This window comes from Aegilops tauschii, chromosome 6 (assembly GCF_002575655.3).
Source record: "Aegilops tauschii subsp. strangulata cultivar AL8/78 chromosome 6, Aet v6.0, whole genome shotgun sequence".
Taxonomy (NCBI): domain Eukaryota; kingdom Viridiplantae; phylum Streptophyta; class Magnoliopsida; order Poales; family Poaceae; genus Aegilops; species Aegilops tauschii.
The window spans coordinates 25156497-25173216 of NC_053040.3; the positions used below are offsets into that span (position 1 = coordinate 25156497).

The 16720-nt window shown below is 48.6% G+C and overlaps 1 protein-coding gene across 1 annotated transcript; it reads right to left on the reverse strand.

Moving 5' to 3' along the window:
* Window positions 1-10549: 10549 nt before the first annotated feature.
* Window positions 10550-13283, reverse strand: LOC109736159 (probable metal-nicotianamine transporter YSL8). The gene is made up of 2 exons (XM_020295379.4): window positions 12372-13283; window positions 10550-12244 (listed from the first exon to the last, which is right to left on the reverse strand). Exons 1-2 carry the CDS (start codon window positions 13016-13018, stop codon window positions 10780-10782), a joined length of 2112 nt encoding a protein of 703 aa, XP_020150968.1. The 5' UTR covers window positions 13019-13283; the 3' UTR covers window positions 10550-10779.
* Window positions 13284-16720: the final 3437 nt, after the last annotated feature.

The following is a 16720-nucleotide window of genomic DNA, read 5'->3' on the forward strand; positions in this document are numbered from 1 at the left end:
GAATAAAGAGAAAGTCTGATGGAACTATAGCTCGCTACAAGGCCAGGTTGGTTGCAAAAGGCTTCAAACAGCGGTATGGTATTGACTATGAGGACACATTTAGTCCTGTTGTTAAAGCTGCAACTATTCGTCTTGTGTTGTCTATTGTTGTATCCAGGGGATGGAGTCTCAGACAATTGGATGTCAAGAATGCGTTTCTTCATGGTGTTCTGGAAGAGGAAGTATATATGAAACAGCCTCCTGGGTTTGAAAACAAGAGTAAGCCTTCCTATGTGTGCAAGCTTGATAAAGCTCTATATGGACTAAAGCAGGCTCCCAGAGCGTGGTACTCACGTCTGAGTCAGAAATTGCAAGCACTTGGTTTTACTCCTTCCAACTCTGACACATCTCTGTTTATTTACAATAAGTCAAATACATCAATATTTGTGTTGATTTATGTGGATGATATCATTGTTACAAGTTCATCAGATGAAGCAGTGACAGGGCTGTTAAAAGACTTAAACGCTGAGTTTTCTCTCAAGCACTTGGGAGACCTGCATTACTTTCTAGGTATTGAGGTAAAGAAACATGAAGATGGTCTCCACCTATCTCAAGAAAAATATGCTGCTGACCTGGTAAGAAGAGTTGGTTTACAAGGATGCAAACCATCGTTGACCCCCCTCTCAAGTACAGAAAAATTATCACTTGAACAGGGAGTTCTCTTGAATCAAGAAGATAGTACTAGATACAGAAGTTTAGTTGGGGCTCTTCAGTATTTAACCTTAACTAGACCTGATTTGTCTTTTGCTGTCAACAAGGTATGCCAGTTTCTTCATGCACCCACCACAGTTCACTGGACTGCTGCAAAGCGCATTGTGAGATACGTTAAACATACTATGAAGCTTGGTCTCTTTTTCAGCAAGTCATCATCCAATCTTGTTAGTGCATTTTCTGATTCTGATTGGGCAGGATGTGTGGATGATAGACGACCCACTGGTGGTTTTGCAGTGTTCTTCGGACCAAACTTGATATCATGATGTGCTAAGAAACAGGCTACTGTATCTAGGTCAAGCACTGAAGCAGAGTATAAAGCATTAGCAAATGCTACAGCAGAAATTATCTGGGTTCAGTCTATGTTAAGAGAACTTGGTGTGAAGCATACCAAAGTTCCATGTTTGTGGTGTGACAACTTGGGTGCTACCTACCTATCTGCTAACCCAGTGTTCCATGCAAGAACAAAGCATATTGAGATAGATTTCCACTTTGTCAGAGAAAGAGTTGCAAACAGACAATTGGAAATCAGATTTGTTCATTCACGAGACCAAGTTGCAGATGGCTTTACAAAAGCGTTGCCCACAAGAAATTTTGAAGAATTCAAGAGTAATCTCAACTTGATACAGTTGTGATTAAGGGAGGGTGTTCAGCGACAGGTGATGCGTACACAGGTCCGGTTCAACCTGTTGGAAATATGCCCTAGAGGCAATAATAAATTGGTTATTATTATATTTCCTTGTTCATGATAATCGTTTATTATCCATGCTAGAATTGTATTGATAGGAAACTCAGATACATGTGTGGATACATAGACAACACCATGTCCCTAGTAAGCCTCTAGTTGACTAGCTCGTTGATCAATAGATGGTTACGGTTTCCTGACCATGGACATTGGATGTCGTTGATAACGGGATCACATCATTAGGAGAATGATGTGATGGACAAGACCCAATCCTAAGCCTAGCACAAGATCGTGTAGTTCGTCTGCTAAAGCTTTTCTAATGTCAAGTATCATTTCCTTAGACCATGAGATTGTGCAACTCCCGGATACCGTAGGAATGCTTTGGGTGTACCAAACGTTACAACGTAACTGGGTGGCTATAAAGGTGCACTACAGGTATCTCCGAAAGTGTCTGTTGGGTTGGCACGAATCGAGACTGGGATTTGTCACTCCGTGTAAACGGAGAGGTATCTCTGGGCCCACTCGGTAGGACATCATCATAATGTGCACAATGTGACCAAGGAGTTGATCACGGGATGATGTGTTACGGAATGAGTAAAGAGACTTGCCGGTAACGAGATTGAACAAGGTATCGGGATACCGACGATCGAATCTCGGGCAAGTAGCATACCGATAGACAAAGGGAATTGAATACGGGATTGATTGAATCCCCGACATCGTGGTTCATCCGATGAGATCATCGTGGAACATGTGGGAGCCAACATGGGTATCCAGATCCCGCTGTTGGTTATTGGCCGGAGAACGTCTCGGTCATGTCTGCATGGTTCCCGAACCCGTAGGGTCTACACACTTAAGGTTCGATGACGCTAGGGTTATAGGGAATAGATATACGTGGTTACCGAATGTTGTTCGGAGTCCCGGATGAGATCCCGGACGTCACGAGGAGTTCCGGAATGGTCCGGAGGTAAAGATTTATATATGGGAAGTCCTGTTTTGGTCACCGGAAAAGTTTCGGGTGCTATCGGTAATGTACCGGGACCACCGGGAGGGTCCCGGGGGTCCACCAGGTGGGGCCACCAGCCCCAGAAGGCTGCGTGGGCCAAGTGTGGGAGGGGACCAGCTCCAGGTGGGCTGGTGCGCCCCCCCCCCCCCCCCCCCCCACCAAGGCCCAAGGCGCAGGGAGAGTGGGAGGGGGCAAACCCTAGGTCCAGATGGGCCTTAAGGCCCACCCTAGTGGCGCCCCCCTCTCTTTGCCCCTTGGCCGCACCCTAGATGGGTTTTGGGGCTGCTGCCACCCCTAGGGAGGGAACCCTAGATGGGGGCGCAGCCCCTCCCCTTCCCCTATATATACTTGAGGTATTTGGGGCTGCAAACAGACGAGATGATCTCTCTCTTGGCGCAGCCCTACCTCTCTCCCTCCTCTCCCGCGGTGCTTGGCGAAGCCCTGCAGGATTGCCACGCTCCTCCATCACCACCACGCCGTCGTGCTGCTGCTGAACGGAATCTTCCCCAACCTCTCCCTCTCTCCTTGCTGGATCAAGGCATGGGAGACGTCACCGGGCTGCACGTGTGTTGAACGCGGAGGCACCGTTCTTCGGTGCTTAGATCGGAATCAACCGCGATCTGAATCGCTACGAGTACGACTCCTTCATCCGCGTTCTTGCAACGCTTCCGCATCGCGATCTACAAGGGTATGTAGATGCACTCCCCTTCCCCTCGTTGCTAGATTACTCCATAGATTGATCTTGGTGATGCGTAGAAAATTTTGAATTTCTGCTACGTTCCCCAACACAATCAGGAGGTCGTCTACACCGCACCTTAGACTAGGGTTGTTATGATTTCCTCTTATCTCTTGTAACTATCTCTATCTCTCTAGTCTATTCCTTGGGTTTCAATTTAAGGATCCTAACAATGTAATCTCTCCTCTGTACGCTTTACGGGAAGTCGCGCCCCGCTCTATATAACACGCAGCCGTCGCCCTAGGCAGGGTACGACGTTCTCTCACAGTTATGTGTGTCCACATGATACATCATACCTCCATTCTGCATACATAGTAACTGTAGACCTTCATGTAATATAGCACCACATAGTTATCGGTTGCAAAACAGAAACTTTCATGAATAAGACAAACTCAAAACACAATTAATTAGGAATGAACTGGAGCAAGTCATTAGCATTTTGATAACGAATTAAAATATAGACATCCCCTACAACATTACAATGTAGTACATGTGTACTGGGTAAAAAGGGAGGAAGCGTTGCTGAATTTACATCAAAGTTAATGATCTTTCGCTTTCTCTTACTGCTGCTTCAATTATGCTTCCTATTTAACAAGCTATAAATATGGACAACCTGCCAGATGTGACCCTTCTAGACAACCTGGTGGCAGCAGTTCTGCAAGTGTTGCACCATCATCGTCCTCTGCTTGCTTCTTCTCCTTGCTGCTTTGCAAGATGAACCATGTGAGTTCCTTTGTTCCCCGGACTCTACTTATCTGGTTACCTACCACAATAGTCAATGAGTGCCAATCAGTTTAATAACTGAATTCTGTCAGGTGTACATGAGTATCTTGATGAGTATTGTTGTGTAGATAGAAAGGACTGGATTGGTATCTGTCATTGTTTCTTGCTTCCTCGATATAGATTGGATTGATCATGAGTTATCATGTATATGCTCTTCTTGTTTATCACCCTTCCCCGTTCACCATGATTAACCATGATCGAGAGTTTTACCTTTTGTCCCCATGCTTGTGCATTGACATCTCTTTGTCCTGGAGATGAAGAGAGATGAGTGAGTTTTTGTTTTAACTTTTGTCCCCGTGCTTGTGCATTGACATCCATATCTTCACCCAGGAGATGAATAGTCACCAGAAACTAGTGCCTTTGCTCTCATTACTACGTTCTGTGCTACAACTAGTTAGGCGAGTCCCTACTCTGTTTGCTCTGGTAGCTTGGTTTTGGACTGGGAGACCCTGATTGTAGAAAACAAGTGAATCATAAATAGTCCTGTTGCCTCTCAACCAGAGAGAGAATTGTTGTTGGTGATATTGATTGCTCCCTTGAATGCATGATTGTCAAATGTTGATTGTTTGTCCAGAGGAGATGAAAATGAATCTGTGATTAGATAATCCACGGCAGAACAAGGGTGCATTCTGTACTGACGTTCTTTTGGGCAAACCAATGTAGTTGCAGTTGATATTTTTTGGTGGTGTGCAACCAATGTAGTGAATATGTAGGCTTATAGGCTGCTGTGATTTTTCCTGGTATAAAATGTGCAGCAAAATTTAGGCTGTTGTAGGTTTTATGTAATTTTCCCTTGTTCGTAAGGAAACCAAGACTTTTGGGTATTGAATCTAATGTCTATGACAAGCTGAGTTTGCTCTTAATGTACCCATGTGATTGTTTCCACCTCAGGGTTATAGACGATGGGGTGCAGATGCGGGCCCATCTTCAAACCCAGCTAGCAGCTTCGTTGGCGTTGAAGTCTTCACAGGTTAGCTCATTATATTTTGTCCAGTGCATTTGTACAGCTTCTGCTCTCTTGACTTTTAGCATTTTCTGTAAGAATGAACTACATCTGTTCAAATTGGTTGAGATGTCTTCTTGGCCTTCGCTGAAATGCTTGATGTGCCTGTAGAGAGGCAGATGAATCTCGCGTACGTGAAGCCTGTGACAGCTTTCTTCGCCCTCCCATGGTCATGGTTGGTGTTGTGTCTATTGATGCGAATAATCCATCATGGGATCTTGTAAGGCTCTTTTTCTGTTAGATTCCATGGCATACTTATCTATGTTTAGTTATTCTCTAGACTGGTAGTTTCTATTAATTATTATAGTCCCACCAGTTACAGACACTGGTTTCACGGAAGACAAATTATTTGAACCTTGCGATTATACTCATTTTCACTAGATAAACTGAAGGGCTTAGAAACCTTGAATTTATGGCACAAATAGCAATTGTATTTGATTTCAACACGGTGTCAGTTGCGCTCTTCAATCTATAAACTTATGGGTGACAACTTTTGTAGGGAATGAAGAAACACAGACTTCTCAGGGAAGGCATACTTCCTTCAATGGCAACAAACTGCAAAGTCCATTGGCTGCTCAGAGAGTTCATGGACCTTCCTGTTGCAGTACGAAGGCGCCGCTGAGGAAAACGTCGACAAAATGGACGTGACACGTCCAGCAACAGAATCCAAGGTCGATAAAATGGATGTGGCACCTCGTGCCATAGAAGCCAAGGACAACCTTCCAGTCCAGTTTGCTGTGGAAAATGAAGAAAAGTGCAGACACCAAGGGTCTTTAACCTGTGGATGTTTGATTCTGCTTGTAGTTCCTAGTTTCCCCCCTGTCCATCATGGTGTGGCCTTGGCGGAACAACTATAACCTGTTTGCTGTAACGTGAGTGTACAAAATGTTCATTACTAACTTGGGGTGCTTGAATAAATTTTGGAATGAACAACATGGCATCATTCTTATTGATTACCAACGCGTTATGCTGCCGAAATTTCTAGCAAAAATTTGCACGAGACTTGTCAAAAACTGGGCCCTTTTTTGTGACATTTTCAAACTCTAGGGGGGGAGGGGGGCGTAAATAAATCCCCCGGTAGTGTCTTTGATCGGAATTTCTTGTCGATTCACACATCATTGGGAGGTGTGTAGAGGGTGTTGTGTTCCCAGATTTAATGACTTTCGGGAGGGAGCGCTGCTGTCTAGAGGCGAAACTTGGTCAGAAACATTTTTGCCCTCCGATAGAGCGTTTTGATTTTTTTTTATTGTGTAGACATCAAAATAAAGAACACTAAAATATCTCTATGGCATCATCCGACCGTCGGAGACCGGGTCGCCAGGGCCGCTTACATGCCGACGATCTTTGTATACCGACGGCAACCATCGGCATACATCAATCTACCCCGACAGCCATTCTATGCTGACGGTGCCGATCTGCTGGCGGTTTTTCCTAGGCTGTCAGCATAGATAGATATGCCAACGGCCCTGACAAAAAGCTGTCGGCATAGAAAAGGCCATCGGTATATTTGGTTACTCTGGTAGTGGAGGAAGCATAAGAACAAGTAAAACCAATCAAATTCCGTGAGAATACAAATTAGTGAATGCAACAATTACACACATACATACATATAGACCACCATCCAATCCATCCTACACGTCAGGTATTGAAACTAATGTACATGACGTGCTGAGTTTGCTCTGAATGTACCCGTGCGATTGTTTCCACCTCAGGGTTACAGACGATGGTGTGCAGATGCGGCCCCATCTCGAGACCCAGCTAGCAGCTTCGTTGGCATTGAAGTCTTCACAGGAATATCGCCAATGCCTCCTATCCTATATAAGTTTTTTTGGCAAGGTTAGAGCATCTCCAGCCGTTGGCCCCCCCAGGACGCATAAAAATCGCCCCTGGGGGGCGAGCCGGCGATACAATCGGCGCTGGGGGCGGTTTTGCACCTAGTCGTCGCCCCCAGGCGTCGAAATTGGCCCACTTTTCAGCCCCATTTCGGCGCCGTGTCTCGGTGTTCAATTATCAACATAAATTTTTTCTTATCACATATTTCATCACAGAAAAATCAAATACTTCAACAAAATAGTACAACAACAAAAAGTTCAATACAAATTATATAGTTCAACAAATAAAAACTCATATTTCATCACACGTCGCGCCCGGCGTCCCCCTTGAGCCTCCATAGATGCTCAATCAGATCTTTCTACAGTTGATGATGCACCTGTGGGTCTCGGATCTCCTGACGCATACTGAGATAGGCAGTCCAGGTTGCCGGTAGCTGGTGATCAACTTCAGCTAGAGGACCCTGCCTGTAGTATGGTTCAGTGTCAAACACTGGGTCTTCTTGCTCGCTCTCGATGATCATGTTGTGCAAGATGATACAGCAAGTCATAATCTCCCACATTTGATCTTTGGACCAGGTCTGAGCGGGGTACCGGACAACAGCAAATCGAGATTGGAGCACACCAAATGCCCGCTCGACATCCTTCCTGCAAGCCTCCTGAATCTTCGCAAACCAGGCATTCTTGCCTCCTGGCACAGGGTTTGAGATCGTCTTCACAAATGTCGACCATCTCGGATAGATGCCATAAGCTACATAGTACCCCTTGTTGTAGTGCCGCCCATTGATCTCGAAGTTCACCGGAGGAGAATGACCTTCAACAAGCTTGGCAAAGACAGGAGAGCACTGCAGCATGTTCATGTCATTGTGAGTTCCTGGCATACCAAAGGAGTGCCAAACCCAGAGGTCCTGTGTGGCCACCGCCTCAAGTACCACACTGCAACCGCCTTTGGCGCCTTTGTACATCCCCTGCCAAGCAAATGGGCAATTCTTCCATTTCCAATGCATGCAGCCGATGCTTCCAAGCATCCCAGGAAATCCTCTTGCTGCATTCTGTGCTAGGATCCGAGCAGTGTCTTCCGCATTGGGTGTTCTCAAGTATTGCGGTCCAAACAATGCCACCACTGCCCGACAGAACTTGTAGAAACACTCTATGCTGGTGGACTCGGCCATCCGCCCATAGTCGTCGAGTGAATCACCGGGAGCTCCGTATGCAAGCATCCTCATCGCCGTCGTGCACTTCTGGATCGAGGTGAATCCAAGTTTGCCGGTGCAATCCATCTTGCACTTGAAGTAGTTGTCGAACTCCCGGATGGAATTCACAATTCTGAGGAAGAGCTTTCGGCTCATCCGATAACGGCGCCGAAATGTTTTGTCGCCGTGAAGTGGAGCATCGGCGAAGTAGTCGGAGTAGAGCATGCAGTAGCCTTCGAGACGATGCCGGTTTTTTGCTTTCACCCACCCCGGCGCCGAGCCACCTCGCCGCGGCTTTTCATTGCTCGCCAGCAGCTAGGTGAGGGCGGCGAGCACCATCAGATGCTCTTCTTCCTGGATGTCGGCCTCGGCTTCCTCCTCCAGCAGCGCGGCGAGCGCTTCCTCGTCATCCGAGTCCATCGCCGAGGCAGGCAAATCGCCGAACACCTTGCGCCCGGTGGACGTGCACCCGCCGCTAAACAGCCCCTCCGCGGCCGGAAACGCCCAGCTGCTGTTGGAGGGGCTGCCGTGGAGAACCTCTGCTGTTTTTCCGGCGGGGAATGGCTATCTAGCGGTGCAGGGCGGCGGGCGGCGCCGGGATATAGCTAGTGGCGGCCGAGGGCACGGGGGTTGGAAGGCGAGTCGGGGAAGAAAATCTTAACTTTTCACCCGAGGGTGTGGGCCAGCCGTGCTTTTCGCTTGCGCCGGAGCCCCCGATCGCCCCCCCCCCTCCCCAGTGTGCCGGGTTCAGCCTGCGGCCACCGGGCGGAAAAAAGGGCCGAACCGGCGCTTTTCGTCGTCCTGGGAGTGCGACTGCACTAGTGCAGAACCGGGCTTTAGCACCGGTTCGTAAGGCCCTTTAGTACCGGTTCTGTAACCGGCACTAAAGTGTGGAGACTAAAGCCCCCCCCTTTAGTACCGGTTCAACACGAACCGCCACTAAAGGGCCACCACGTGGCACGAAGCGCGCCGTGTTCTGTGGGACCTTTAGTCCCGGTTGGTAACACCAACCGGGACTAAAGGATTTTTTTATTTTTTTAAATAAAGCAAAAACAGCCCACCTACTGGGCCGCTACGGCCTGCATACGACTAGAAACCCAACCTCTAGTTGGGCCAGGATGCAGGCCCCTACGGCCCAGTAGGCCCCACGGGGCAGAAGACTTGCAATAGGCCCATAAAGGCCTGCTTAGAGAGGAGCTCGACACGGTAGCCGCGGCGGGGCTTATAAACCGGTGCGAGCTCCTGTCAACTAGCGAGGTGGGACTAAACATTGTGCATTGCGGGTGGCAGCGCACCCCTTTAGTACCGGTTGGTGGCACGAACCCGTACTAAAGGGGGTCTTTAGTACCGGTTGGAGCCACCAACCCGTACTAAAGGCTACCACCTCTTTAGTACCGGTTCGTGGCATTAAAGGTTCAACACGAACCGGCATTAATGCATAGCCGTTCGAACCGGCACTAATGGTATCATTAGTACCGGGCCAAAATCAAACCGCGACTAATGTGTCTCACATTAGGTCCTTTTTCTACTAGTGCTGGGGCGTTTTTTTGGCGCCGGCGCCGAAAAAGTGGCCTGGGGGGCCTATTGGGGGTGCGGCTGGAGATGCTCTTAGCTCATTATATTTTATCCAGTACATTTGTACAGCTTCTGCTCTCTTGACTTTTAGCATTTTATGTAAGAATGAACTTCATCTGTTCAAATTGGTTGAGATTTCTTCTCAGCCTTTGCTGAAATTCTTGTTGTGTCTGCAGAGAGGCAGATGAAACTCGCGTAGGTGTTGTGTCTACTGATGCGAATAATCCATCATGGGATCTTGTAAGGCTCTTTTTCTGTTAGATTCTATGACGTACTTATTTATGCAGCATATTGTTCCTTCTATGTTGTACAGCTAAAATAAACACAATCTGGATAGTTAATTTGGTTGATACTGTTTACATATAGGTTTCCTTGATAGCTTGAATAATATAAGGACTTGATTTATTTTTGTTCATGTAGGAAAACAAGCACATCAGGGAGGGGGAAAGGAGGAGGTAGCCATGGACATGATGGCCTTCTCTTCGATTACTTCCAACCACATCAAGGTTTCTTCTCCTCCCTCTTGGATTGGCCAAAATCTATTCGGGTTTTTTTTGTTTGCCGGGGGTTGAACTGAATTGATGTGCATCCTGTCTAGCAGCGACGTGCGATTTGGGTGGTCCATTGATTTTTTTTTCATTTTTTTATCATTTCATTATTCTTAAAGAGTAATACCTCTTTATTAGAAAACTTCATTATTTTGATTTTGTTTTAGTTTTTATTTCATTTTTTTCTACTTAAAGGGTAGTATCAATGCCACTAATTCTTTCTTTCATTTTCTATCTTCTTTAAGCATACTACCAACGTCATTAATTTATTCCGACGACGCCCGTCGACATAGATGGCGATGTGCCGACAGTTTTTCCTAGGCCGTTGACATAGATGAATATGCCGACGGCCCTGACAAAAAGCCGTCGGCATAGAAAAGGCCACCGGTATATTAGGTTACTCCGGTAGTGGAGGAAGCAGAAGAACAAGTAAAACCAATCAAATTCCGTGAGAATACAAATTAATGAATGCAACAATTACACAAATACATACATATAGACCACCATCCAATCCATCCTACACGTCCTTACGGTACAAGGCTAGAACACTGTACTAGCTAACCTTTGAGCTATCATGGGCATCATCCATCCATTAATTGATCAATGGATCATGAACATATAACGTGTACGCATGCAAAGAAAAAGAAGAAAAATGGTATGCGTGGATCATGTGGCTACGCCGGGATGGGCAAGGTCGAAAGGAACTGCTCCACCTCGTAGTTGGTGTCGGCGTCGAAGACCCTCAGGCACATGGGTGGTTCCACGTTGCCTAGCGACAGCAACGACGACGGCAGCGACCAAATCCCGTCGCCGCAGATTAGCCCCGATGCCACTGCCGGCGCGAACATCTGCGCGTGCAGCCTGTCGGACTTGGACCACATGTAGAGTATCAAGCTCCCCACGCACATGTCGATGGTGAAGAAGGATCCAAGGAAGAAGGGCACCGCCATGCCGAGCGCGCTGGGTATGTAGTCCCTGATCCACCACGTTTTGTTGTTGGCCACTTCCTTGAGCGCGCAGATGGCGATGGCGAGGATGAAGAAGGCGGCGCAGAACCTGAGGCAGTACTTGGGCAGCTGGTCCCAGCCGTTGGTGCCGAGGAGCGCGATGCCGCGGTAGATCTTGGCGTAGGGCGCCGGGTAGCCCTCGTCGTTGCCGATGTCGTAGGCCTGGTAGAAGATCCAGAAGACAGTGGGGGAGATGATGCAACCGATCCCCGTGCCGATGACCTGGCTCACGAACATGGCACGCGGGGAGGTGAGGGTGAGGTACCCCGTCTTGAAGTCCTGGATGAGGTCGGAGGCGGTGGAGACGATCCCCATCATGAGGCCACAGGCGGCGAGGCCGGCGATGACCCCGCCGTCCTTGGCGCCGATGTTGGCGCCGAAGATGAAGATGGCGAGCTTGCCATAGCTGCTGGAGAGGGACCAGTCGGTGAGGCCGGTGCCGTAGGCGTTGCAGAAGGCGAAGATGGGCGCGACGACGTAGGCCCAGACGACGTGCTTGGGCTTGAGCTGGCGGAAGATGTGCGGGATGGCGAGGACGGAGATGCCGGCGAGGGCAACGTAGGCGCCCACGGCGACGACGGTGGGGATCTGGTCCTTGAGGAAGATCTGCGTGCGGCGGCGGTCGTCGAAGCTGAGCGCCTGCCTCTCGTTGGCGCCCGCGAGGCCGGCGCCGGCGAAGGGGACCCCCGCGGCGTTGGCCTTGGCGCGGCCCGTGCGCTTGAGGTACATGTCGTAGGAGGTGCGGAAGAGGATGGAGAAGAAGTTGAAGAGGCCGTCGCCCATGATCATGGCGATGGAGATGAAGACCTGGTAGCCGTTGAGGCCGTGGAGGCTGCTGTTGGGGAGGTTGGCGTCGTACCAGTCCCCCCTCTTGCTCTCGATGAAGGGCCACATGATCCCCCAGGAGATGATGCTCCCGATGAGCAGCGAGAAGTTGATGATGTAGGGGCAGATCATCCCCACCCCGACGTACGTCGCCGAGAAGTCGAAGTAGAAGCGCCGGTTGTACGCCTCCATCCCGAACGTGGGGAAGGAGCCGAACCCGCACGAGTCCCCCGCCGTGTAGAACCACTGGAACATGGACCACAGGAAGCTCCCTAGAAACGACTTGAACAGGATGGACACCTGCTGCCTGCCATTGCAAACATCAAACAAACATATATATATATTCCTACATCCGCCATTGTCGATCGTTGCCGGAGAAGAAGAAGAAGAAGAAGAAGAAGAAGAAGAAGAAGAAGAAGAAATTGGTTACGTACTTGGCCTGGATGGCGCCTTGGGGCGTGTGGAAGCTGTTGATGAGGTGGGCGGTGGCGGAGCCGGAGGGGTAGGTGAGGCGGTAGCTAATGATCATGATCTTCCTGAGCGGCACGATGGAGAAGAGCCCCACGAAGCTGACGAGGAAGAGGTAGGCCATGACGCGCCACAGCGACGGCTCCTCGACGTTCATGGTGTTGTTGGCCTCGTCGAAGCCCTTGGCGATCTTGCGGCTCATGCCGAGGATGTAGGTGCCGAAGCCGCCGGAGAAGGCGATGCTGGAGCAGGAGATGACGCAGGTCTGCACCACCGTGTTCTCCTGCCGGGTGAAGGGCCGCGGGAAGACGCCGCAGCGCTCCAGCGCCGACGTCCACGTCTTCATCATGAAGAAGGCGAGCAGCCCCGCGGAGACGTTGAGCGACGGCACGATGCCGGAGGTGATGTTGAGCTTCATCACGATGAAGCTGAGGAAGGTGCCCAGCCCCGCGCTCACCACCACGGCGCGGACCGTGATCTGCTCGTTCCACGTCGGCAGGGTCTTGCCTTCGAACGCCTTCTCCAACGAGATCGCCTCCCGCGGTGGCACCGGGGCCGCCGCCGGCGCGGGCGTGGGCGCGGGCGCCGGGGCAGCGCCCTCCTCTGGCTCCATCAGAAATCGCCCTCCGGCCCTTCTCCCACGACGCCGGCCGCCCACCTGCCTGATTGTTGCTACAATCGATGGATATATATGTGGAGGCGCAAATTCTTGGTGTCTTCTCGATGCAAATTGAAATGCGATGTGATGGATGCAGTAATCCGGCCGGCCTCCTCGAGATCGACCGATCTTGTCGACGGATCAACGGTTTCCCCTCTCTCTACCTGCCGCGGAGGGGCGCCGGAGATGGAGGGGGTCGATGGATCGAAAGAGTGATTAGTCTTTTTTGCTGCTAATTATGATTGCCGATCGCTAAGAGAAGAGAAATTAGGTGTGATGGATTTTCGTGTGGTCATGCTGTGAGGTGAAGCAGCGGGTGGTCGACAAGCCATCTCGTGCGCGCGCCAGCGCCTAATTTTGGCAAAAAATACACGGGCATCTAGGAGTATTAAACAGGCGCCTGAAAAAAAATGGTGCGAGTCGAAAATCTAGAGCGTCGGATCATCAAACCAACAGCCATCCGATGCGCGAATGTTTTTCTAATCGTTGTTTAGATTAGTTGGAAGTTTTCGTAACAGGTATAGGCTTTCCTAGATTTAGGATTTTCGGAAGTCGCAGCTTGTTGCCGCTCGCATCATCATCCCGTCTCTAGCGAGGTCCTTGCCGGCGTTCGTCATGTCACCCCGTTTTTTGACCTCATTCAAAAATCGACTGACGCCAATGAATTTTTCAGGCACAAAAGTTTTAGCAGAATCACAAGAATGTGGTACTTCGACATACTATCTTTGTTTATTAGTTGATAAAATGTATATATAACAGTACAAAATATTCAATATATTTTAGCAAAATTAGAAGTGTGGGATGAGCCGAAATTATATCCGACATGCTAATTAATCACTAATAAACTACTTTGAATATTCAACAAATTTATGTTTCTTGCTAGTTATTTTTCTCAGCCGAGATGTTGGAAAACGAAGGAAAAACCAAACTTTTTTGGGGGATAGAGGTTAAAAACCTAGGTTCTGCATCGTACTAATGCATACAACAATCTTTATTCAAATTGATGCAAGGTAATGAGACCAAAGTTATCAATAAATGGGGTACATAAGATACGCAACTACGGTGCAAAACATTTACAGGATATGAATTTAACACTTACAACTAAGTCAACTTTTTTCGCAGCAAGACCTTCAAAAAAGGGATGAAGTGTGTCCTCACACCGCCGTCATGACATCCGGGCGGAGAAGATCAGGACAAGGATTTTCATCATTATTGCCAAGATCAAACACTTAAGATTAGCACATCAGCATGGAGAGGCGGAGGGGCCTTAGACGGAGGAGACACTAAAGAAGACGATGTTGTGGAAGAAGACTTGTGCACAAATATGGTTTCCTTGTTTTGAGGAAAACAGATTCCACATGATTGTGTGTGTAATCGGATAACGCTCGATTACAACTAGGTTGGATTCTCATACCCATGTTATTTGATTAGCCAACACTAGGCGTCGGTTGACCGACCCAAATTCCAGCCGGTCGCCGCACGTGTGTTAGATTAAACCATTCCTTTATACTGTGTCGTCTTCCGTGCCTAATCACTTTGAAGATGTTTGTCCACCAAACTTTGTTCGGTCACTTGTTCTTGTTCTTGATGCTTGTTCAGTCCTATGGCAAATAACTCACAGGGCAGGAAGTAGGTTTCCTTAACTTCAGAAAAAATCAAGCATGGTTCTTTTGTGCTTGCCATACCCTTTCTTAATGCTTGCCTCTTTGAACTTGATGGATTCCAAGCATATACTATTTGATTCGGCTTTTTCAACCAAAGCACATTTACTCTTTGAATCATTCTTCTTTTGGTCAATTGTACTAATTGGCAACATTTCTTTTTCTTTAGTAGATTCAGTACACATACTTTTTTATTCGGCTTTCCAACAACCGGATTATCTTTATTATCTGAATCACCATTCTTTTCTTTGTTAATTCGCAAGGCATCTCGTTCTTGTCTCAATTCAATAAACATTATAGCCTGGCAATCTTTTAACCTTTTTAGCCCAATTTCAGACCACTCTGAATCGAATTGCTCCCCAATGCTCTTAGGATCTTTTGAAAATGAGTTGTCGAAAATTTTCAATTGTTGAAGGGGTGTACTGGATGCTACAGTACTGGGTGAAGGCATCCTCTGCAAAACTCTCGCTTTCGTACCAGCAAAATCATGAGGCTACCCGACTTCTATTAGTTCTTGCCGAATAGTAAGTCCGAGAATGTAATATATTTCTCAATAACCCAGTCTGGAAAGGATTCCCCCCCCCCCACACACACACACACACACGCACGGCTTTTTGACACTTTCGGCAGTGATATGTTGCCAATTTTTTTAAATTGTATAGGGGCAACACTATATGCTACAGTATTAGTGTTGGAGAACGTGCATGCAATTTCAAAAAAAATCCTACGCTCACGCAAGATCTATCTAGGAGATGCATAGCAACGAGAGGGGAGAGTGTGTCCATGTACCCTCGTAGACCGAAAGCGGAAGAATTAGGTTAACGCGGTTGATGTAGTCGAACGTCTTCACGATCCAACCGATCCAAGTACCCAACGTACGGCACCTCCGAGTTCAGCACACGTTCAGCTCGATGACGTCCCTCGGACTCTTGATCCAGCAGAGGGTCAAGGGAGAGTTCCGTCAGCACGACGGCGTGGTGACGGTGATGGTGATGTGATCCAAGCGGGGCTTCGCCTAAGCATTACGACGCTATGACTGGAGGAGTAAACTGTGGAGGGGGCACCGCACACGGCTAAGAGAACAATTGGTGTGTCTCCAAGGGGTGCCCTGCCCACGTATATAAAGGAGGGAGAGGGAGGAGGCCGGCCCTAGGGGGCGCGCCATAAGGGGGGAGTCCTACTAGGACTCGGCTCCCCTTCTTTTCCTTCTCATGGAGGTGGAAAGGGGGAAGGAGAGGGAGTAGGAGAAGAAAAGGGGGGTGGCGCCCCCTTCCCTAAACCAATTCGGCCTCCTCCCTTGTGGGGGGGCGCACCAGCCCCTTGTGGGCTGGTTAGCCTCCCTCCTATGGCCCATATGGCCCATATCTTTCCCCGGGGGGTTCCGGTAACCCCTCCGGTACTCCGGTATGTACCCGATACACTCCGGAACCCTTCCGGATCAATCTTTACCTCTCGAGCATTTCGAGACTCCTTTTCATGTCCGTGATATCATCCGGGACTCCGAACAAACTTCGGTCACCAAAACACATAACTCATAATACAAATCGTCATCGAACGTTAAGCGTGCGGACCCTATGGATTCGAGAACTACGCAGACATGATTGAGACACATCTCCGGTCAATAACCAATAGCGGAACCTGGATGCTCATATTGGTTCCTACATATTCTACGAAGATCTTCATCGGTCAAACTGCAATAACAACATACGTTATTCCCTTTATCATCGGTATGCTACTTGCCCGAGAATGGATCGTCGGTATCATCATACCTAGTTCAATCTCGTTACCGGCAATTCCCTTTACTCGTTCCGTAATGCATCATCCCGTAACTAACTCATTAGTCACATTTCTTGCAAGGCTTATAGTGATGTGCATTACCGAGAGAGCCCAGAGATACCTCTCCGATACTCGGAGTGACAAATCCTAATCTTGATCTATGCCAACCCAACAAACACCTTCGGAGACACCTGTACAGCATCTTTATAATCACCCATTT

Bases quoted from the DNA above. Each gene is read 5' to 3' on its own strand.
- LOC109736159 (XM_020295379.4), bottom strand. From the start codon at position 13,018: ATGGAGCCAGAGGAGGGCGCTGCCCCGGCGCCCGCGCCCACGCCCGCG. The intron at 12,245-12,371 runs GTACGTAACCAA...TTGCAATGGCAG, and splicing joins CAAGGCGCCATCCAGGCCAA to GCAGCAGGTGTCCATCCTGT.